Source organism: Carcharhinus amblyrhynchos, chromosome 5 (genome assembly GCF_965287045.1).
Source record: "Carcharhinus amblyrhynchos chromosome 5, sCarAmb.v2.hapA, whole genome shotgun sequence".
Classification (NCBI taxonomy): domain Eukaryota; kingdom Metazoa; phylum Chordata; class Chondrichthyes; order Carcharhiniformes; family Carcharhinidae; genus Carcharhinus; species Carcharhinus amblyrhynchos.
The window spans coordinates 128094907-128118004 of record NC_137328.1 but is presented as its reverse complement, the minus strand read 5'-3'; the positions used below and the strand labels follow the sequence as shown (position 1 = coordinate 128118004).

Sequence of the window (23098 nt, the reverse complement as noted above, 5' to 3'; positions counted from 1 at the left end):
CCAGGTGGTCGTGTCAATGTCAGGCGACTTCAGGGAGGTTTTGAGTGTGTCTTTGAAATGTTTCTTCTGCCCTCCATGCGAGCATCTTCCAGCAGAGAGTTCCCCAAAAAGGAGCTGCTTGGGTATGCGCTCGTCTGACATACGGATGACATGACCTGCCCACCTGGTCTGCGCTCTCATCAGCAGTGTGTGGACTGATGGTAGACTTGCTCTAGAGAGAACTTCAGTGTCTGGTACTTTGTCTTGCCAACGGATGTGTAATATTCTGCAAAGACAAGTCATGTGGAAATGACTGAGCTGTCTTGCATGATTTCGATACACAGTCCATGTTTCACAGGCATACAGGAGGGCAGTGAGTACCATGGCATTGTAGACCTTCAGTTTTATTGCAGGGCTGATTCCCCAACATTCCCATACAGTGGAGCGCAGTCTACCAAAAACAGAACTTGCCTTTGCTATTTGGCAGTTAACTTCTGTATCAATAGATACTGCTTGGGAGAGGGTGCTGCCAAGATAAATGAACTGGTCCACTGCCTGTAGTTTCTGCCCTTTGATTGTGATTGTGGGTTCTGTGTACAGTGCGTGAGGAGTAGGCTGGTGCTACTATTACTCCGACCTACTACTGTGGTGTCATCAGCAAACTTGAAAATCGAGTTGGAGGGGAATTTGGCCACACAGTCATAGGTGTATAAGGAGTATAGTAGGGGACTGAGAACACTGCCTTGTGGGGCACTAGTGTTGAGAATGATCGTGAAGGAGGTGTTGTTGCCTATCCTTATTGATTATAGTCTGTGGGTTAGGAAGTTCAGGTCCATTCACAGAGGGAGGAGCCGAGTCCCAGGCCACAAATTTTGGAGATGAGTTTTGTGGGAATAATGGTGTTGAAGGCTGAGTTGTAGTCAATAAATAGGAGTCTGATATAGGTGTCTCTGTTATCTAGGTGTTCTAGGACTGAGTGCAGGGCCAGGGGCATCGTGTTTGCAGTGGACCTGTTGCGGCAGTAGTGAACTGGAGTGGGTCCAGGCAATCTGGGAGGCCAGAATTGATTCATGCCATGACTAACCTTTCGAAGCATTTCATAATGATGGATGTCAGAGCCACTGAACGATAGTCATTAAGGCACATTGCTTGGCATGTCTTTTGTACTGGGATAATGGTTCGTGAAGCAGGTAGGAACCTCAGACTGGTGTAAGAAGGGTTGAAGATGTCTGCAAATACTCCTGCCAACTGATCCATGCAGAACCTGAGTGTTTGTTCGGGTACTTCATCCAGGCCAGTCGCTTTCCATGGGTTGACTTTTGAGAAGACTGATCTGACAGCTGTGAGGGTGACCCCAGATACAGGTTCATCTGAGGCTTCCGAGATGGAGGGCGTGCTCTCGCTGACTCTTGCTCAAAGTGCGCTAAATGGGTGGGTGCATCTACACCACATGGAATGCATTTAACATCGAAACATGAAACTCGAAGCAGCAGGAGGCCATTCAGCCCTAGGAGCCTGCTCTACCATTCATTTTGATCATGGCTGATCTTCAAATTCAATATCCTGATTCCCCCCCTTAGCCCCCATATACTTTGATCCCTTTACCTCAAATTGTTCAAGGAGGCAGCTCACCATCAGCTTCTCAAGAGTAATTAGGGATGGGCAGTAATTGCTGGCCTAGTCAGTGATGCCCATGTCCCCTAAACAAAACAAAAATCTGTCCAATCTGCACTTGATTTATGGGAGTGGAGACTTTCTTTATTCTTTCAAGGGAAGTGGACATTGCTGGCAAGGCTAGCGTTTTCTGCCTATCTCTAATTAACCTTAAACTGGGTGGTTTGTTGGGCTATTCAGAGGGCAGTTTAGAGTCACCCACATTGGTGTGGATCTGGAGTCACATGTAGTCCAGACCAGCTAAGGACAAAGATTTCCTTCCCTAAAGGACATTTACAACAGTTGATGAAAGCTTCATGATCACCATTACTGAGGTGAGCTTTATCTTCCAGATCTATTGATTAAATTTAAATTCCACCAACTGTTGTGGTGGGATGTGAATCCGTAACCCCAGAGCATTAGCCTGGAGCCTCTAGATTACCAGTCCAGTGGCAATACTACTATGCCACCATACACAGCAACAGCCAAAGTAGTGGTTTTTATGGATAAGGAGTTGAGGATATGGCTGAATAAATTGGTCGCTGCAGGAATGTTGTAGTGATTGGATGACAAAGGAAGTATGATTGGGACATCGCAAGGCAGTGTAGATGGTTTGATTTGAATTGATTTGATTTATTATTGTCACATGTATTGGCATATAGTGAAAAATATTGTTTCTTGCGTGCTATACTAACAACGCATACCGTTCATAGAGAAGGAAAGGAGAGAGTGCAGAATGTATTGTTACAGTCACAGCTAGGGTGTAGAGAAAAATCAATTTAATGTGAGGTAGGTCCATTCAAAAGTCTGACAGCAGCAGGGAAGAAGCTGTTCTTGAGTCAGTTGGTACGTGACCTCAGACTTTTGTACCTTTTTCCCGACGAAAGAAGGTGGAAGAGAGAATGTCTGGGATGCATGGGGTCCTTGATTATGCTGGCTGCTTTTCTGAGGAGGGTGTTGGAGAGTGATACAGGAAGTGATCAAAGATGGCCTTATTTGCGATTGAGACAATGGGAGTACCAAGGCCACAAGGTCAAGGGGGTGACTGAGATGATGGTTTGGGCAGTTTACATGGAAGAGAGATTGAGGGAGGAGAAAGGATGTGCCATGATGAAGGTTGAAATTAGTGAAAATGAGGAACAAAGGCCGTGAAGGTAGTTTGTTGAGATAATGGTGTTTGGATGGACAGGAGTGAATAAGGACTTGAAATGAAAGGAAAGGAGAGGAAGAGGTAGAATGCTTAATGGAGGAAACATGGCAGGGAAGTTGACATAGGGAAGGACAAGGTATGGGAGCTGTTGGCAGTGTTAAAAGTGGAGAAATCTCCAGGCCCAGATGAATTGTGTCCCAGGCCTCGGATGGTGATGGCTAACACAAGGGGACATAGCTTTAAATTGAGGGGTGGTAATTATAGGACAGATGTCAGAGGTAGGTTCTTTACTCAGAGGGTAGTAAGGGCGTGGAAGGCCCTGCCTGCAGCAGTTGTGGACTTGCGTTCAAGTGGTGAGTGGATAGGCATATGGATAACATTGGAATAGTTTAGGTTATAGGGTCATTAGATTGGTTCCACTGGTTGGCACAACATCGAGGGCCGAAGGGCCTGTACTGCGCTGTTATGTTCTATGTTTTAAGTAGGCTGCTGTGGGAGGGAAGGGAGGAGATTGCTGGGACTCTGAACCAAATTTTCAATTCCTCTCTGGCCATGGGTGAAGTGCCAGATGACTGGAGAACAGCTATTTAAGAAGGGTTGTAGAGATAAATCAGGGAACTACAGACCAGTGAGTCTCACGTCAGTGGTAGGGAAACTATTAGAGAACACTCAGAAGGAGAGCATCTATCTCCACTTGGAGAGACATAGCTTCGTCAGAGGGAAGTCATGTCTAACAAATTTGAATGAAGTTTTTAAGGAGGTGACCAGGTGTGTAGATGAGGGTAGTGCAGTCAGTGTAGTTTGTGTGGATTTCAGCAAAGCCTTTGACAAGGTCCCACATGGGAGACTTGTAAAGAAGGTAAATTCACACAGGATACAGGGTAATTTGATAAAGTGAATTCAAAACAGGCTCAGTTGTAGGAGACAGAGGGCGATAACAGAAGCTGCTTTAGTGACTGGAAGCCAGTGTCCAGCAGCAAACCACAGAGATCTGTGTTGGGCTCCCTACTATTCATCATTTATATAAATAACATTGATGACTGTGTGGGGGGTAGGATCAGTAAGTTTGTAGATGACACAAAGATTGAATGGAAGGTTAACAGTGAGGTTGAGTATTTTGGGTTATAGGAAGATATAGACGAGATGGTCAAATGGGCAGATAAATGGCAGATGGAATTTAACCCTGACAAGTGTGAGGTGATACTTTGGAAGGAGTAATTTACAAGGAAGTATTCAATGAATAGTAAGACACCAAAAAGGGTCCAGAGGGGTAATTTTTTTTACACAGAGGGTGGTGAGTGTCTGGAACAAGCTGCCAGAGGTAGCAATAGAGGCAGGTAGAATTTTTCTTTTAAAAAGCATTTAGACAGTTACATGTGGGCAATTGGGACTAACTTAGGGATTTAAAAACAAAGGGTGGTATGGATAAGTTGGACCGAAGGGCCTGTTTCCATGCTGTAAACCTCTGGTACTCGATGGGCCGGATGGCCTCTTTCTGCACTGCAGTGACTCTATTGTTCTATGAATGGTCAGTGGGTTATTAAAGGGCATTGGGCAGCCGTCTGCAGCGAGTGCCACACTCCCCACTAACATCTCAGGGAGGATTGGCAAGAGCTGTTCGACTGGTAGAGTCCTGAGAATCAGCAAATAAGTTGGACAGGAAAGAGATTGGCAAGAATAGCCCACTGCAGTTTAATGTGACAATGGGATGTGGCAGTTGGATGCTGCTCATAATGAGGCAGTTCTGAGGGTCCTGGCCCCTTCTCAGGATGCAGAGAGAGGCTCACAAGGAAGCTGCACACCTGCCGAAGAGGGGCCAAGCCTGGAACACCAACAGGACTGCAGGAAGGGCAGACTAACAAAGAGTTGGGGTAGGAATTTGGAAGAGAAGGGGACATGTGCACGCACACACACATCACAGAGATATATAGACACATATCACAGAGCTATACACACACACGCACACACATCACAGAGACATGCACACAGACACATCACAGAGATATACACATAAGAACATAAGAAATAGGAGCAGGAATAGGCCATCTAGCCCTTTGAGCCTGCCCCGCCATTCATTAAGATCACGGCTGATCTGAAGTGGATCAGTTCCACTTTCCTGCTTTCTCCCCATAACCCTTAATTCTGCTGTCTATCAGAAACCTATCTACCCGTGACTTAAATATATTCAGTGAGGTAGCCTCCACCACTTCAACGGGCAGAGAATTCCAGAGACTCACCACCCTTAGAGTGAAGAAGTTCCTCCTCAACTCCGATCTAAACTGCACCCCCGCCCCCTTATCTTGAGGCTGTGTCCTCTAGTCCTGCTATCCTTTATAAGCGGGAAGAATCTCTCTACCTCTACCCTATCCATCCCCTTCATTATCTTATATGTCTCTATAAGAACCCCCCTCATCCTTCTAAACTCCAACGAGTACAGACCCAGTCTATTTAGTCTCTCTTCACAGGCTAACCCCCTCATCTCCGGTATCAGCCTAGTGAACCTCCTCTGCACTCCCTCCAAGGCTAAAATATCCTTGCGCAAGTGCGATGACCAAAACTGCACACAGTACTCCAGTTGCGGCCTCACCAGTACCCTGTACAGTTGCAGCAAGACCTCCCTGCTTTTATATTCTATCCCCCTCACTATAAAGGCCAGCATCCCATTCGCCTTCTTGATCACCTGCTGCGCCTGCAGACTGGGTTTTTGTGACTCGTGCACAAGGACCCCCAGGTCCCTCTGCACCGTAGCATGCTGCAGCTTTTCGCCTTTTAAATGATAATCCCTCCTACTATTTCTGCCAAAGTGGATAACCTCACACTTGCTAACATTATACTCCATCTGCCAGGTCCTCGCCCACTCGCTCAGCCTATCCAGATCTCTCTGCAGACTTTCCACACCCTCCGCACAATTTGCTTTTCCACTCATCTTTGTGTCATCAGCAAATTTCGTCACCCTACAGTCAGCCCCCTCCTCCAGATCATCTATATAAATGGTAAACAGTTGAGGCCCCAGCACCGATCCCTGCGGCACTCCACTAGTCACCAACTGCCAACCAGAATAGCACCCATTGATACCAACTCTTTGCTTCCTATTAGACAACCAATCCTCTATCCACGCTAACACCTTACCCCCAACTCCATGCACCCAACCTTCTGAAGCAACCTTTTGTGAGGCACCTTATCAAACGCCTTTTGGAAATCTAAAAACACCACATCCACCAGTTCTGTCTACCACACTAGTCACATCCTCATACACACACACACAGGTACACACACACATCACAGAGTTTTACACACACACACACATACGCACACACACATCACAGAGAGATACACACACGCATGCACGCACGTACACACATCAGAGTTTTACACACACACAGACACACACATCACAGAGATTAATGCACACACAAGCACACACACATCACAGAGACACACACACACACACACAGAAATAGCACAATATTGAACCAAGGTTGACATTTACATTTAACTTTAAACTTCATACCACATGATCACAGACACCAATTGCATAATTGATTCATTTAGACAGTTGAAGAAATCACGCAGCACCACTCCTTCTTCTTTCATATTTCCAATCACAAGCCCAAAGCTCATGGAGAAGACGACAAGCCCCAGGGCATTGACTGCATCGACGGAACCTGCTACTGGGATTGATTCTTCTGTCACCTCCAAAAGAAGATCCATGGCCAGGGAGACGTTGCTCATCATTGACTCTGAGCTGATAGAACCATTCTGTGCAGGAATTGGCTTAATCTTTCTCATAACATAGTTGGTTTTAAACTAAAAGTTAAACACAGAGCATGAAATAGTCATTCAGCATGAGACAGAAACAGTAACAGCAGCAGATACACAACATACACATGAACATCTCCATCATCTGAACACAGTATGCAATAATGGACAATAACGGAGTGCAGGAGAGATTGCATGGCAATCAGAGGGAGGGGATTGCATTGTTATTGACAGAATAACAGATACCTGGGAGTGATGTACAGACTGGAATATAATCGAGGGGTTCGGGGTGGTTTATATATCGAATAACAGATACCCGGGAGTGAGTTACAGACTGGAATATAATCTAGGGTTCGGGATGGTTTATATATAGAATAACAGCTCCCCGGGAGTGAGTTACAGACTGGAATCTAATCGAGGGGTTCGGGGTGGTTTATATATAGAATAACAGATACCCGGGAGTGAGTTACAGACTGGAATCTAATCGAGGGGTTCGGGGTGGTTTATATATAGAATAACAGATATCCGGGAGTGAGTTACAGACTGGAATCTAATCGAGGGGTTCGGGGTGGTTTATATATAGAATAACAGATACCCCGGAGTGAGTTACAGACTGGAATCTAACTGAGTGATTCGGGGTGGTTTATATATAGACTAACTGATACCCGGGAGTGAGTTACAGGCTGAAATCTAATCGAGGGGTTCAGGGTGGTTTATATATAGAATAACAGATACCTGGGAGTGAGTTACAGACTGGAATCTAATGGAAGGGTTCAGTGTGATTTATATATAGAATAACAGAACCCTGGGAGTGAATTACAAACTGGAATCTGATGGAGGGGTTCGGTGTGGTTTATATATAGAATAACAGAACCCTGGGAGTGAGTTACAGACTGGAATCTAATCGAGGGGTTCGGGGTGGTTTATATATAGAATTACAGATACCCGGGAGTGAGTTACAGACTGGAATCTAACCGAGGGATTCGGGGTGCTTTATATATAGAATAACAGAACCCCGGGAGTGAGTTATGGATTGGAATCTAATCAAGGGATTCGGGGTGGTTTATATATAGAATAACAGATACCCGGCAGTGAGTTACAGGCTTGAATCTAATCGAGGGGTTCAGGGTAGTTTATATACAGAATAACAGATACCCGGGAGTGATTTACAGACTGGAATCTAATCGAGGGGTTCGGGGTGGTTTATATATAGAATAACAGATACCCGGGAGTGAGTTACAGGCTTGAATCTAATCAAGGGGTTCAGGGTAGTTTGTATACAGAATAACAGATACCTGGGAGTGATTTACAGACTGGAATCTAATCGAGGGGTTCGGGATGGTTTATATGTAGAATAACAGATACCCGGGAGTGAGTTACAGACTGGAATCTAATCGAGGGTTTCGGGGCGGTTTATATACAGAATAATAGATACCCGGGAGTGAGTTACAGACTGGAATCTAATCGAGGGGTTCAGGGTAGTTTATATACAGAATAACAGATACCCGGGAGTGAGTTACAGACTGGAATCTAATCGAGGGATTCGGGATGGTTTATATATAGAATAACAGATACCCGGGAGTGAGTTACAGACAGGAATCTAATCGAGGGGTTCGGGGTGGTTTATATATAGAATAACAGATACCCGAGAGTGAGTTACAGACAGGAATCTAATCGAGGGGTTCGGGGTGGTTTATATATAGAATAATAGATACCCGGGAGTGAGTTACAGACTGGAATCTAATCGAGGGGTTCATGGTGGTTTATATACAGAATAACAGATACCCGGGAGTCAGTTACAGACTGGAATCTAATCAAGGGGTTTGGGATGGTTTTTATATAGAATAACAGATACCTGGGAGTGAGTTACAGACTGGAATCTAATCGAGGGGTTCGGGATGGTTTATATATAGAATAACAGATACCTGGGAGTGAGTTACAGACTGGAAACTAATCAACAGGTTCCAGGGGTTTTTATGGAATAACGCGAAAGAAGATGTGAAAGAATAGGTCCTGTCAAGTGTGACGGTGGGTAAGTTTGTATGGAACCGGAAGAAATAGCAGAGATACTTAATGAATACTTCAGTATTCACAGTGGAACATGATCTTTGTGGTTGTAGTGCAGACTTGCAGCAGACTGAAAAGATTGAGCATGTAGATATTAAGAAAGAGGATGTGTTGGAGCATTTGAAAAGCATTAAGTTAGATAAGTCACCGGGACCAGATGGGATGTAGCCCAGGCTACTTTGGAAGGCGAGGAGGAGATTGCGGAGCCTCTGGCAATGATCTTTGCATTATCAATGGAGACAGCAGAGGTTCCAGAGGATTGGAGAATTGCAGATAGAACATAGAACACTACAGCACAAATAGGCTCTTCGGCCCACAAGTTGCGACGATCACATCCATACCTACCAAGCCATAGAACTATCTGTAACTCCCAATCCCATGTACTCATCCAGAAGTCTTTTAAAAGACCCCAGCGAGTTCGCCTCTACCACCACCGACGGCAGCTGATTCCACTCACTCACCACCCTCTGAGTGAAAAACTTTCCCCTAACATCCCCTAAATTTACTGGAGTTCTATGAGGATGTGTCTAGGGCGGTGGATAGAGAAGAGCCGGTGGATGTGGTCTTTCTGGATTTTCAGAAGGCGTTTGACAAGGTACCTCACAAGAGGTTATTGCAGAAGGTAAGGGAGCATGGAGTTGGGGGTAGGGTGTTAGCGTGGATAGAGGACTGGTTGTCAAATAGGAGGCAGAGAGTGGGGGTCAATGGGTGCTATTTGGATTGGCGGATGGTGACTAGTGGAGTGCCCCAGGGGTCGGTGCTGGGGCCTCAGCTATTTACCATTTATAAAGATGATCTGGAGGAGGGAACGGAGTGTAGGGTGTCGAAATTTGCTGATGACACCAAAATTGGTGGAAAGGCAAATTGTGCGGAGGGTGGGGAGAGTCTACAGAAGGATCTAGATAGGCTGGGCGAATGGGCCAGGAAATGGCAAATGGAATTTAATGTTGGTAAGTGCGAGGTGGTCCACTTTGGTAGGAATAATGGTAGGAAGGATTATTACTGGCGTGGAGAAAAACTGCAGCAGGCGACGGTGCAGAGGGACCTCGGGATCCTTGTGCATGAGTCGCAAAAACCCAGCTTGCAGGTGCAGCAGGTGGTCAGGAAGGCGAATGGGATGCTGGCCTTCATCGCGAGGGGGATTGAATATAAAAGTAGGGAGGTCTTGCTGAGGCTTTATAGGGCATTGGTGAGGCCGCAGCTAGAGTACTGTGTGCAGTTTTGGGCGCCGTACTTACGCAAGGATATTTTGGCCTTGGAGGGAGTGCAGAGGAGGTTTACTAGGCTGATGCCGGAGTTGAGGGGGTTGAGCTATGAGGAGAGGCTGAATAGATTAGGCTTGTACTCGTTAGAGTTTAGAAGAATGAGGGGAGATCTCATTGAGACGTATAAGATGATGAATGGGATGGATAGGATAGAGGTGGTGAGACTCTTCCCGCTCAGAAAGGATAGTAGGACTAGGGGGCACAGCCTCAAGATAAAGGGAGGGCGGTTTAGAACGGAGTTGAGGAGGAACTTCTTCACTCAAAGGGTGGTGAATCTCTGGAATTCTCTGCCCGTTGAAGTGGTGGAGGCTACCTCGCTAAATATTTTTAAGGCGCGGGTTGATGGGTTTTTGATAAGAGAGGGGATTAAGGGTTATGGGGAGAGGGTGGGAATGTGGAGCTGAGCCAAGACAGATCAGCCATGATCTTATTGAATGGTGGGGCAGGCTGGAAGGGCTAGATGGCCTACTCCTGCTCCTATTTCTTATGTTCTTATGTTCTTATGTTCTTATCACCTCTGTACTTGCTTCCCAGCACCTTAAACCTGTGTCCTCTCATAGCGACCATTTCAGCCCTGGGAAATAGCCTCCGAGAATCCACCCTATCTATTCCTCTCAACATTTTATAAACCTCTGTCAGGTCGCCTCTCAACCTTTGTCTCTCCAGGGAGAAGAGACCTAGCTCTCTTGGATGTTGTTCCTTTATTCAAGAAAGGGAGAAGAGATAGCCCTGGAAATTATAGACCAGTGAGTCTAACCTCAGTGGTTGGTAAGTTGATGGAGAAGATCCTGAGAAACAGGATTTATGAACATTTGGAGAGGTATAATATGATTAAACATAAGAACATAAGAAATAGGAGTAGGAGTAGGCCATCTAGCCCTTCGAGCCTGCCCCGCCATTCAGTAAGATCATGGCTGATCCGAAGTGGATCAGTTCCACTTTCCCGCTCTCTCCCCATAACCCTTAATTCCCTTGTCTATCAGAAATCTATCTACCCGTGACTTAAATATATTCAGCGAGGTAGCCTCCACCACTTCAACGGGCAGAGAATTCCAGAGACTCACCACCCTTTGAGTGAAGAAGTTCCTCCTCAACTCTGATCTAAACTGCCCCCTCCCTTATCTTGAGGCTGTGCCCTCTAGTTCTGCTATCCTTTCTAAGCGGGAAGAATCTCTCTACCCTATCTAGCCCCTTCATTTTCTTATATGTCTCTATAAGATCCCCCCTCAGCCTTCTAAACTCTAACAAGTACAGACCCAGTCTATTCAATCTCTCTTCATAGGCTAACCCCCTCATCTCCGCTATCAGCCTGGTGAACCTTCACTGTACTCCCTCCAAGGCCAATATATCCTTTCGCAAATACAGTGACCAAAACTGCACACAGTACTCCATTTGCGGTCTCACCAGTACCCTGTGCAGTTGCCCTACTTTTATATTCAGGGAGGTCTTGCTGATTAAGAATAGTCAGCATGGCTTTGTCAAAGGCAGATCATGCCTTACAACCATGATTGAATTTTTTAAAGATGTGACAAAACACATTGATGAAGGAGGAGCAGTAGATGTGGTTTATTTGGACTTCAGCAAGGCATTTGATAAGGTACCCCATGCAAGGCTTATTGAGATGATGAGTGGGCATGGGATCCAAGGGGACATTGCTTTGTGGATCCAGAACTTCTTGCCCACAGAAGGCAAAGAGTGGTTGTAGATGGATCATATTCTGCATGGAGGTCGGTCACCAGTGGAGTGCCCCAGGAATCTGTTCTGGGACCCTTACTCTTTGTGATTTTTATAAATGACCTGGATGAGGAAGTGGAGGGATGGGTTAGTAAGTTTGCTGATGACACGAAGGTTGGAGGTGTTGTGGATAGTCTGGAGGGATGTTAGCAGTTGCAGTGAGACATTGATAGGATGCAAGACTGGATGGAGAAGTGGCAGATGGAGTTCAACCCAGATAAGTGTGAAGTGGTTCATTTTGGCAGGTACAATAGGATGGCAGAATATAATATTAATGGTCGGATCTTTGCAGTGTGGAAGATCAGAAGGATCTCGGGGCCCAAGTTCACAGGACGCTCAAAGCAGCTGCGCAGGTAGAGGATGTGGTTAAGAAGGCGTATGGCTTACTGGCCTTCATTAATCGAGCAATTGAATTTAGGAGTCGGGAGATAATGTTGCGGCTATATAGGACCCTGGTCAGACCCCACTTGGAGTACTGTGCTCAGTTCTGGTCGCCTCATTACAGGAAGGATGTGGAAGCTATTGAAAGGGTGCAGAGGAGATTTACACGCGTGTTACCTGGATTGGGAGGCATGCCTTATGAAGATAGGTTGAGTGAGCTCAGCCTTTTCTCCTTGCAGAGACCAACGATGAGGGGTGACCTGATAGAGGTATATAAGATGTTGAGAGGATCAAATGGATAGTCAGAGGCTTTTCCCCAGGGCTGAAATGGTTGCCGCAAGAGAACACAGGTTTTAAGGTGCTGGGGAGTAGGTACAGAGGAGATATCAGGGGTAAGTGTTTCACTCAGAGGGTGGTGGGTGCATGGAATCGGCTGCCGGCAGTAGTGGTGGAGGTGGATTCGATAGGGTCTTTTAAGAGACTTTTGGATAAGTACATGGGACTTAGTAAGATAGAGCGTTATAGGTAAGCCTAGTAATCTCTGAGGTAGGGACATGTTCGGCACTACTTTGTGGGCCAAAGGGCCTGTATTGTGCTGTAGTTTTTCTATGTTTCAATGTTTCTAACAGTTTTCCAGGAGTTAGTTACAGAATGGAATCTAATCGAGGGGTTCAGGGTGGTTTTATATAGAATAACAGATACCCAGGAGTGAGTTACAGACTGGAATCTAATCGAGGGGTTCGGGGTGGATTATATACAGAATAACAGATACCTGGCAGTGAGTTACAGACTGGAATCTAATCGAGGGGTTCTGGGTGGTATATATATAGAATAACAGATACCCGGGAGTGAGTTACAGACTGGAATCTAATCGAGGGTTTGCTGTGGTTTATATATAGAATAACAGATACCTGGGAGTGAGTTACAGACTAGAATCTAATCGAGGGGTTCGGGGTGGTTTATATATAGAATAACAGATACCCGGGAGTGAGTTACAGACTGGAATCTAATTGAGGGGTTCGGGGTGGTTTATATATAGAATAACAGATACCTGGGAGTGAGTTACAGACTGGAATCTAATCGAGGGGTTCGGGGTGGTTTATATATAGAACAACAGATACCCGGGAGTGAGTTACAGACTGGAATCTAATCGAGGGGTTTGGGGTGGTTTATATACAGAACAACAGATACCCGGGAGTGAGTTACAGACTGGAATCTAATCGAGGGGTTCGGGGTGGTTTATATATAGAATAACAGATACCCGGGAGTGAGTTACAGACTGGAATCTAATTGAGGGGTTCAGGATGGTTTATATATCGAATAACAGATACCTGGGAGTGAGTTACAGACTGGAATCTAATCGAGGGGTTTGGAGTGGTTTATTTATAGAATAACAGATACCCGGGAGTGAGTTACAGACTGGAATCTAATCAAGGGGTTCGGGGTGGTTTATATATATAGAATAACAGATACCCAGGAGTGAGTTACAGACTGGAATCTAATTGAGGGGTTCGGGGTGGTTTATATATAGAATAACAGATATCCGGGAGTGAGTTACAGACTGGAATCTAATCGAGGGGTTCGGGGTGGTTTATATATATAGAATAACAGATACCCGGGAGTGAGTTACAGACTGGAATCTAATCGAGGGGTTCGGGGTGGTTTATATATAGAATAACAGATACCCAGGTATGAGTTACAGACTGGAATCTAATTGAGGGGTTCGGGGTGGTTTATATATAGAATAACAGATACCCAGGTATGAGTTACAGGCTGAAATCCAATTTTGGGGTTTGGGATGGTTTATATGGAGTTACATATACCCGGGATTGAGTTACAGACTGGAAGCTACTTGAGGTGTTTGGGGTGGACTATTTAAAAATAACAGATACATGGGTGTGAGTTACAAATCTTGGTGTCATAGAACCATAGAAGCATAGAATACTACAGCACAGAAACAGGCCTTTTGGCTCTTCTTGTCTGTGCCGAGCCATTTTCTAGTCCCACTGATCTGCACCTGGACCACACCCTCCACACCCCTCTCATCCAGGTACCTGTCCAAGGTTTTCTTAAATGTTAAAAGTGAGCCCACATTTACCACTTCATCTAACAGCTCATTCCACACTCCCACCACTCTCTGTGTAAAGAAGCCGCTAAAGAGGCAACTGATATGTTGGCCTTCGTAGTGAGAGGAAGAGTTTAGAAGAGTGAGAAGGTGGCATGGTGAACAGTGGTCAGCACTGCTGCCTCACAGCACGAAGAACATAAGAACATAAGAACATAAGAAATAGGAGCAGGAGTAGGCCATCTGGCCCTTCGAGCCTGCCCCGCCATTCAATAAGATCATGGCTGATCTGTCGTGGCTCAGTTCCACTTTCCCGCCCTCTCCCCATAACCCTTAATCCCCTCTCTTATCAAAAACCCATCAACCCGCTTCTTAAAAATATTTAGCGAGGCAGCCTCCACCACTTCAACGGGCAGAGAATTCCAGAGATTCACCACCCTTTGAGTGAAGAAGTTCCTCCTCAACTCCGTTCTGAACTGCCCCCCCTTTATCTTGAGGCTGTGCCCCCTAGTCCTACTGTCTTTTTTGAGCGGGAAGAGTCTTTCCACCTCTATCCTATCCATCCCATTCATCATCTTATACGTCTCAATGAGATCTCCCCTCATTCTTCTAAACTCTAACGAGTACAAGCCTAGTTTATTCAGCCTCTCCTCATAGCTCAACCCCCTCAACTCCGGTATCAGCCGGAACCCGGGTTCAATTCTGGCCTTGGGTGACTGTGTGGAGTTAGGGTTCTTCCCATGTCTGTGTGGACTTCCTCCAGGTGCTCCAGTTTCTTCCCACAGTCTTAAGATGTGCAGCTTAGAATTGGCCCGCTAAATTGCCCATTAGTGTTAGGGGACTAGTGGGGTAAACATGTAGGGTTACAGGGATAGAGTATGGGTGGAATTGTTGTTGATGGGCCCAGTGGCTTCTTTCTGCTCTGTACGGATGCAATGATTCTGTGAATTCCAGGATGGGATCTATCCCAGGCTACTCCAGGAGGCAAAGAGAGAAATAGCTTTTTGATTTATTATTGCCATATAGAACATAGAACATAGAACATTACAGCGCAGAACAGGCCCTTCGGCCCACGATGTTGCGCCGACCAGTTACAAAACAATGACCCACTAACCTAAACCAATCCCTTCTCGTCCATAAACCTATCCACGGATCTCTTAAACGCCCCCAAACTAGGCGCATTTACAACTGCAGCAGGCAGGGCATTCCAATCCCTCACCACCCTCTGGGTAAAGAACCTACCCCTGACATCCGTCCTATAACTACCACCCCTTAGTTTAAAGCCATGCCCCCTCGTGCTAGATTTCTCCATCAGAGGAAAAAGGCTATTACTATCCGCCCTATCTAAACCTCTAATCATCTTATATGTTTCAATAAGATCCCCTCTTAGCCGCCTTCTTTCCAGCGAAAACAACCCCAAATCCCTCAGCCTCTCCTCATAGGATCTCCCCTCCATACCAGGCAACATCCTGGTAAACCTCCTCTGCACCCTCTCCAAAGCCTCCACATCCTTCCTGTAATGTGGGGACCAGAACTGCACAAGTACTCCAAGTGCGGCCGCACCAGAGTTGTGTACAGTTGCAACATGACGCTGCGACTCCTAAATTCAATCCCCCTACCAATAAACGCCAAGACACCGTATGCCTTCTTAACAACCTTATCTACTTGACTCCCAACTTTCAGGGATCTATGTACACATACACCTAGATCCCTCTGCTCATCCACACTATTCAAAGTCCTCCCGTTAGCCCTATACTCGACACATCTGTTATTCCTACCAAAGTGAATTACCTCACACTTCTCCGCATTAAACTCCATGTGTATTAGTATACAGTGAAAAGTATTGTTTCTTGCAGTATGCAGACAAAGAATACTGTTCATAGAGAAGGGAACAAGAGAGTGCAGAATGTAGTAGAACATAGAACATTACAGTGCAGTACAGACCCTTCGGCCCTCGATGTTGCACCGACCAGTGGAACTTAATGTTACAATCATAGCTAAGGTGTAGAGAAAGATCAAATTAGTGCAAGATAAGTCCATTCAAAAGTCTGATGACAGCAAGGAAGAAGATATTTTTGAGTCAGTTGGTACATAACCTCAGACTTCTGTATTTTTTTCTGATGGAAGAAGGTGGAAGAGAGTATGATCGGGGGGGTGGTCTTTAATTATGCTGGCTGCTTTGTCGAGGCAGTGGGAAGTGTAGACAGAGTCAATGGATGGGAGGCTAGTTTGTGTGATGGATTGAGCTACATTCACAACCTTTTGTAGTTCCTTGCGTCTTGGGCAGAGCAGGAGCCATACCAAGCTGTGATACAACCAGAAAGAATGCTTTCTATGGTGCATCTGTAAATGTTGGTGAGAGTCATAACTGACATGCTAAATTTCCACAGTCTTCTGAGAAAATAGAGGCGTTGGTTTCTTAACTATAATGTCAGCATGCGGGAAGCAGGACAGGTTGTTGGTGATCTGCGCACCTGAAAACTTGAAGGTCTTATGAGGAAAGGCTGAGGGACTTGAGGTTATTTTCATTAGAGAGAAGAAGGTTAAGAGGTGACCTAATTGAGGCATACAAGATGATCAGAGGGTTAGATAGGGTGGACAGTGAGAGCCCTGTTCCTCGGATGGTGATGGCTAACACGAGGGGACATAGCTTTAAATTGAGGGGTGGTAATTGTAGGACGGATGTCAGAGGTAGATTCTTTACTCAGAGGGTAGTAAGGGCATGGAATGCCCTGCCTGCAGCAGTTGTGGACTCGCCAACTTTAAGGGCGTTCAAATGGTCAGTGGATAGGCATATGGATAACACTGGAATAGTTTAGGTTAGAGGGCCATTAGATTGGTTCCACTGGTCAGCGCAACATTGAGGGCCGAAGGGCCTGTACTGCGCTGTAATGTTCTATGTACTATGAAGCCCTCGATCCTTTCTACTTCATCCCTGTTGATGTGGACAGGGACATGTTCTCCTTTATGCTTCATGAAGTCGATGACATTCTCCTTCATTTTGATGACATTGAGGGAGAGATTATTGTTGTTGCACCAGTTCACCAGATACTCTATGTCATTCCCGTACTCTGTCTCGTTGTTGTTTGAGTTCCAACCCACTATGGTGGTGTCATCAGCAAACTTGAAAATCGAATTGGTTAAGCTGGGGCCTTAACATCCTCTTTGATCACAGGCAAGTTTCCTGAGGACTGGAGAATAGCTAATGTTGTTCCCTTATTTAAGAAAGGAAGCAGGGATAATCCACCAAATTATAGGCCGGTGAGCCTGACATCAGTGGTGGGGAAGCTTTTGAAAAAGATACTGAAGGACAGGCTATGTGCACATTTGGAGGAAAATGGACGAGTTAGTGATAGGCAGCATGGTTTCGTACAGGGTAGGTCATGTCTCACCAACTCAATTGATGTAATAAAGATAATTGATGAGGGAAGGGTTGTGGATGTAGTTTATATGAACTTTAGTAAGACATCTGATAAGCTCCCACATGATGTGGAGGTGCCGGCGTTGGACTGGGATAAACACAGTAAGAACATAGAGCATAAAACATAGAACACTACAGCACAAACAGCCCTTCGGCCCTCAAGTTGCGCTGATCACATCTATACCTACCAAGCCATAGAACTATCTGTAACTTCCAATGCCATTAAATCCCATGTACTCATCCAGAAGTCTTTTAAAAGACCCCAGCGAGTTCGCCTCCACCACCACCGACGGCAGCCAATTCCACCCACTCACCACCCTCTGAGTGAAAAACTTTCCCCTAACATCTCCTCTGTACTTGCTTCCCAGCACCTTAAACCTGTGTCGTCTCGTAGCGACCATTTCAGCCCTGGGAAATAGCCTCCGAGAATCCACCCTATCTATTCCTCTCAACATTTTATAAACCTCTATCAGGTCGCCTCTCAACCTTCGTCTCTCCAGGGAGAAGAGACCTAGCTCCCTCAACCTATCTTCATAAGGCATGCCTCCCAATCCAGGCAACATCCTTGTAAATCTCCTCTGCACCCTGTCAATAGCTTCCACATCCTTCCTATAGTGAGGCAACCAGAACTGCGCACAGTACTCCAAGTGGGGTCTGACAAGGGTCTTATAAAGTTGCAGCATTACCTCCCGACTCCTAAACGCAATCCCTCGATTAATGAAGGCCAGTACACCATACGTCTTCTTGACCACATCCTCCACCTGCGAGGCCGATTTAAGAGTCCTATGGACCCAGACCTCAAGATCCTTCTGCTCCTCTACACAGCTAAGACTCCTACCCTTGATATTGTATTCCTTCATCCCATTGGTCCTGCCAAAATGGACCACTACACATTTATCTGCGTTGAAGTCCATCTGCCACTTCTCCGCCCAGTCTTACATCCTATCTACGTCACGTTGCAACTTCTGATATCCCTCCAGACTACCCACAACACCGGCGAACTTACTAACCCATCCTTCCACTTCCTCATCCAGGTCATTTATGAAAATGACAAACAGCAAGGGTCCTAGAACAGATCCCTGGGGCACTCCACTGGTGACCGACCTCCATGCAGAGTTCTTTGAGAAGGTGACCAAAAAGGTGGATAAGGGTAAAGCAGTTGATGTGGTGTATATGGATTTTAGCAAAGCGTTTGATAAGGTTCCCCATGGTAGGCTACTGCAGAAAATGCAGATGCATGGGATTGAGGGTGATTTAGCAGTTTGGATCAGGAATTGGTTAGCTGATAGAAGACAGAGGGTGGTGGTTGATGGGAAATATTCAACCTGGAGTACAGTTACAAGTGGTGTACCTCAGGGATCTGTTTTGGGGCCACTGCTGTTTGTCATTTTTATAAATGACCTGGCTGAGGGTGTAGAAAGATGGATTAGTAAATTTGTGGATGACACCAAAGTCGGAGGAGTTGTAGACAGTGAGGATGGATGTTACAGTTTGCAGAGGGACATCGATAAGCTGCAGAGCTGGGCTGAGAGGTGGCAAATGGAGTTTAATGTGGAAAAGTGTGAGGTGATTCACTTTGGAAGGAGTAACATGATTACAGAATATAGGGCTAATGGAAGGACTCTTGGTAGTGTCTACGAGCAGAGAGATCTCAGTGTCCATGTGCATAGATCCCTGAAAGTAGGCACCCAGGTTGATAAGGTTGTTAAGAAGGCGTATGGTGTGTTAGCTTTTATTGGTAGAGCGATTGAATTTCGGAGCAGTGAGAACATGTTACAACTGTACAAAACTCTGGTGCGGCCGCAGTTGGAGTATTGTGTACAGTTCTGGTCGCCGCATTATAATAAAGATGTGGAAGCATTGGAAAGGGTGCAGAGGAGGTTTACCAGGATGTTGCCTGGTATGGTGGGAAGGTCTTATTGAAGAAAGGCTGAGGGACTTGAGGCTGTTTTTGTTAGAGAAAAGAAGGTTAAGAGGTGACCTAATTGAGGCATACAAAATGATCAAAGGATTGGATAGCGTGGACAGTGAGAGCCTTTCACCTCGGATGGTGATGGCTAACACGAGGGGACATAGCTTTAAATTAAGGGGTGGTAATTATAGGACGGATGTCAGAGGTAGGTTCTTTAGTCAGAGGGTAGCAAGGGTGTGGAATGCCCTGCCTGCAGCAGTTGTGGACTCGCCAACTTTAAGGGTGTTCAAATGGTCAGTGGATAGGCATATGGATAACATTGGAATAGTTTAGGTTAGAGGGTCATTAGATTTGTTCCACTGGTCGGCGCAACATCGAGGGCCGAAGGGCCTGTACTGCGCTGTAATGTTCTATGTTCTATTTAATTTAAGAAAATGTTATGCTTTGGATTTATTCCTGTTGGTTTACTGAACTCTGCTGTGTTCATGTATGCACCTGAAATTAGGTCACAAGGCCCTAGCGCAGGAAACAGGCAGAGAAAAAGCAGCTGTACAAAAATAAAAGTCTGTTGTTTTAAACCCTCCCTCACCTCATTCTGCAGTAACCAACAGGCATGGCCCTACCTCCACTGAAAATTCTGTCCTATAGCAAAGATTGTATTTGCTATGAAACTCCAAATGAACACCACAGTTCCGATTTTATCTAACTTAGTAATAGAAATAAACCAAATGGTTCGTCTGCACAGTGAAAGATGGATCTGAAAGCTTGTTTTTCCCATTGGCCTTGTATGACTTGGCACAATTCTACTTATTTATTGAGATTTGACTCCTACCTGTTTAAAGCAAGCCTCCACCAGGTTAGGGGGGAACATATTCCTGTGGAATAAAGAAATAAGTGTTACTATCTCTCTCCAGGGACAAACTTTGTTTGGTGCCATAGTGAAGGCTTCCTGGTATCCATCAATCAATTCAGTTCAGTCTCAGTCATTCCACACTGTTCTGGGTTCACTCCATTCCCCTGTCATATTCCTGATAAATCCATTCAGCTTGCACTAATGCTGCCAAAGGGCTTGATTGATGCAGGCCAAAGACTGTTTCCCTCCTCACCTGGGAATGGGATTAAGAAAGGTCAGTTATCCCAGGCTCCAATCTGACTGACTCTTCAACAGATTCCCATAACCCTCTGGAAGAAAAGGTTTCTCCTCAAATCCCTTCTTGGTTCCTTAATGTATTGCCCCAGAGGCTGCCAGTCTCTCCTCATAACTCAAACCATCATAGAGGTTTACAGCATGGAAATAGGTCCTTCGGCCCAACTTCTCCATGCCACCATTTTTTGAAGTCCCTACGCTAGTCCCAATTGCCACATATCCCTCTATAACCATTTTACCCATGTAACTGTCTAAATGCTTTTTAAAAGACAAAATAATTCCTGCCTGTACTAGTACCTCTGGCAGCTTCTTCCAGATACTCACCGCCCTCTGTGTGAAAAAATTGCTCCTCTGGACACTTTTGTATCTCTCCCCTCTCACCTTAAACCTATGCCCTCTAGTTTCAGACTCCCCTACCTTTGGGAAAAGATATTGAATATCTATGACCTCTGTCCCTCATTATTTTATAGACCTCTATAAGATCACTCCTCAGTCTTCTACGCGCCAGAGAAAAAAGTCCCAGTCTATCCAGCCCCTTCTTATAACTCAATCCATCAAGTCCCGGTAGCATCCTAGTAAATCATTTCTGCACTCTTTCTAGTTTAATAACATCCTTTCTATTAATAGGGTGATCAGAACTGTACATAGTATTCCAAGTGTGGCCCTACTAATGTCTTGTACAACTTCAACAAGATGTCCCAACTTCTGTATTCAGTGTTCTGACCGATGAAACCAAGCATGCTGAATGCCTTCCTCACCACTCTGTCCACCTGTGACTCCACTTTCAAGGAGCTATGAACATGTACCCCTAGATCTCTTTGTTCTGTAACTCTCCCTAACACCCTACCATTAACTGAGTAAGTCCTACCCTGGATCAATCTACCAAAATGCATCACCTCGCATTTGTCTAAATTCAACTCCATCTGCCATTCATCAGCCCACTGGCCCAATTGATCAAGATCCTGTTGCATTTGGAGATAACCTTCTTCACTGTCCACTATGCCACCAATCTTGGTGTCATCTGCAAACTTACTAACCATGCCTCCTATATTCTCATCCAAATCATTAATATAAATGGCAAATAACAGCGGGCCCAGCACTGATCCCTGAGGCACACCGCTGGTCACAGGCCTCCAGATTAAAAAGCAATCCTCTACAACCACCCTCTGGCTTCTGTCATCCAGCCAATTTTCTATCCATTTAGATACCTCACCCTGGATCCCTTGAGATTTAACCTTATGCAACAACCTACCATGTGGTTCCTTGTCAAAGGCCTTGCTAAAGTCCATGTAGACAACATCAACTGCACTGCCCTCATCTACCTTCTGGTTATCCCTTCAAAAAACTCAATCAAATTTGTGAGACATGATTTTCCACTCACAAAGCCATGCTGACTGTCCCTAATCAGTCCTCACCTCTCTAAACCGCTGTAGATCCTATGTCTCAGAATACCTTCTAACACATTACCCACTACAGGCTAACCGGCCTCTGGTTCCCAGGCTTTTCCCTGCAGCCCTTTTTAAACGAAGGCACAACATTTGCCATCCTCCTATCTCTGCTAGTGCACCAGCAATTTCCTTCCTAGCCTCTGACAATGTCCTGGGATACGTTTCATCAGACCCCAGGAATATTTCTACCTTGATGTGCCTTAAGACTTCCAGCACCTCCTTCTCTGAAATATGTACACTCCTCAAGACATCACTGATTATTTCCCCAAGTTCCCGAACATCCATGCTTTTCTCAACAGTATATATTGATGAGAAATATTCATTTAGGATATCACACATCTCTTGTGGATCCGTACATATATGACCTTGTTGATCCTTAAAGGGCCCTATTCTCTCCCTAGTTACTTTTTTGCCCTTTATGCATTTGTAGAACCTCTTTGGATTCTCCTTTGCCTTGATGGAAATTATGGAATATGATGGAATTCTTCATCAAGATTCTTCAACCAGGGAACTACAGATCAATGGCTCTCTCGTCAGTGGTAGGGGAACTATTAGAGAAATATCTGAAGAAGAGAACCTATCTCTACTTAGAGAGGCAAAGCTTGATCAGGGATAGTCAGCATGACTTCATCAGAGGGAGTTCATGCCTAACAAATTTGATTGAATTTTTTGAGGAGGTGACCAGGTGTGTAGACGAGGGTAGTGCAGTCAATGTAGTTTATATGGATTTCAGCAAAGCCTTTGACAAGGTCCCACATAAGAACCAGGAGCAGGAGTAGGCCATCTTGGCCCTTGGGCCTGCTCTGCTATTCAATAAGATCATGGCTGATCTTTACATGGTCTCAGCTCCACTTACCGGCCCGCTCACCATAATTCCTTTACTGTTCAAAAATTTATCTACCCTTGCCTTAAAAACATTCAATGAGGGAACCTCAACTGCTTCACTGGGCAGGGAATTCCACAGATTCACAACTCTCTGTGTGAAGACGTTCTCCGCAACTCAGTCCAAAATCTGCTTCCCCTTATTTTGAGGCTATGCCCCCTAGTTCTAGTTTCACCTGCCAGTGGAAACAACTTCTCTGCTTATCTATTCCCTTTATAACCTTATATGTTTCTA

At 45.4% G+C, this 23098-nt stretch overlaps 1 protein-coding gene across 4 annotated transcripts in view; it reads right to left on the bottom strand.

The window, feature by feature from the left end:
• The window catches only part of LOC145343526 (excitatory amino acid transporter 1-like), a 139936-nt gene that overhangs the window by 70094 nt on the left and 46744 nt on the right, over positions 1 to 23098 (bottom strand). For 3 of the 4 annotated variants that reach the window (XM_080189777.1, XM_080189778.1, XM_080189779.1), the window contains 2 exons: positions 20219 to 20261; positions 6294 to 6589 (listed from right to left, as the gene is read on the bottom strand). The exons of the other annotated variant lie outside the window; for it this stretch is intronic. In XM_080189777.1, coding sequence (XP_080045903.1) covers positions 6294 to 6589; positions 20219 to 20261 — 339 coding nt within the window. The remainder of the gene's footprint in view (positions 1 to 6293; positions 6590 to 20218; positions 20262 to 23098) is intronic. 4 annotated transcript variants of the gene reach the window in all.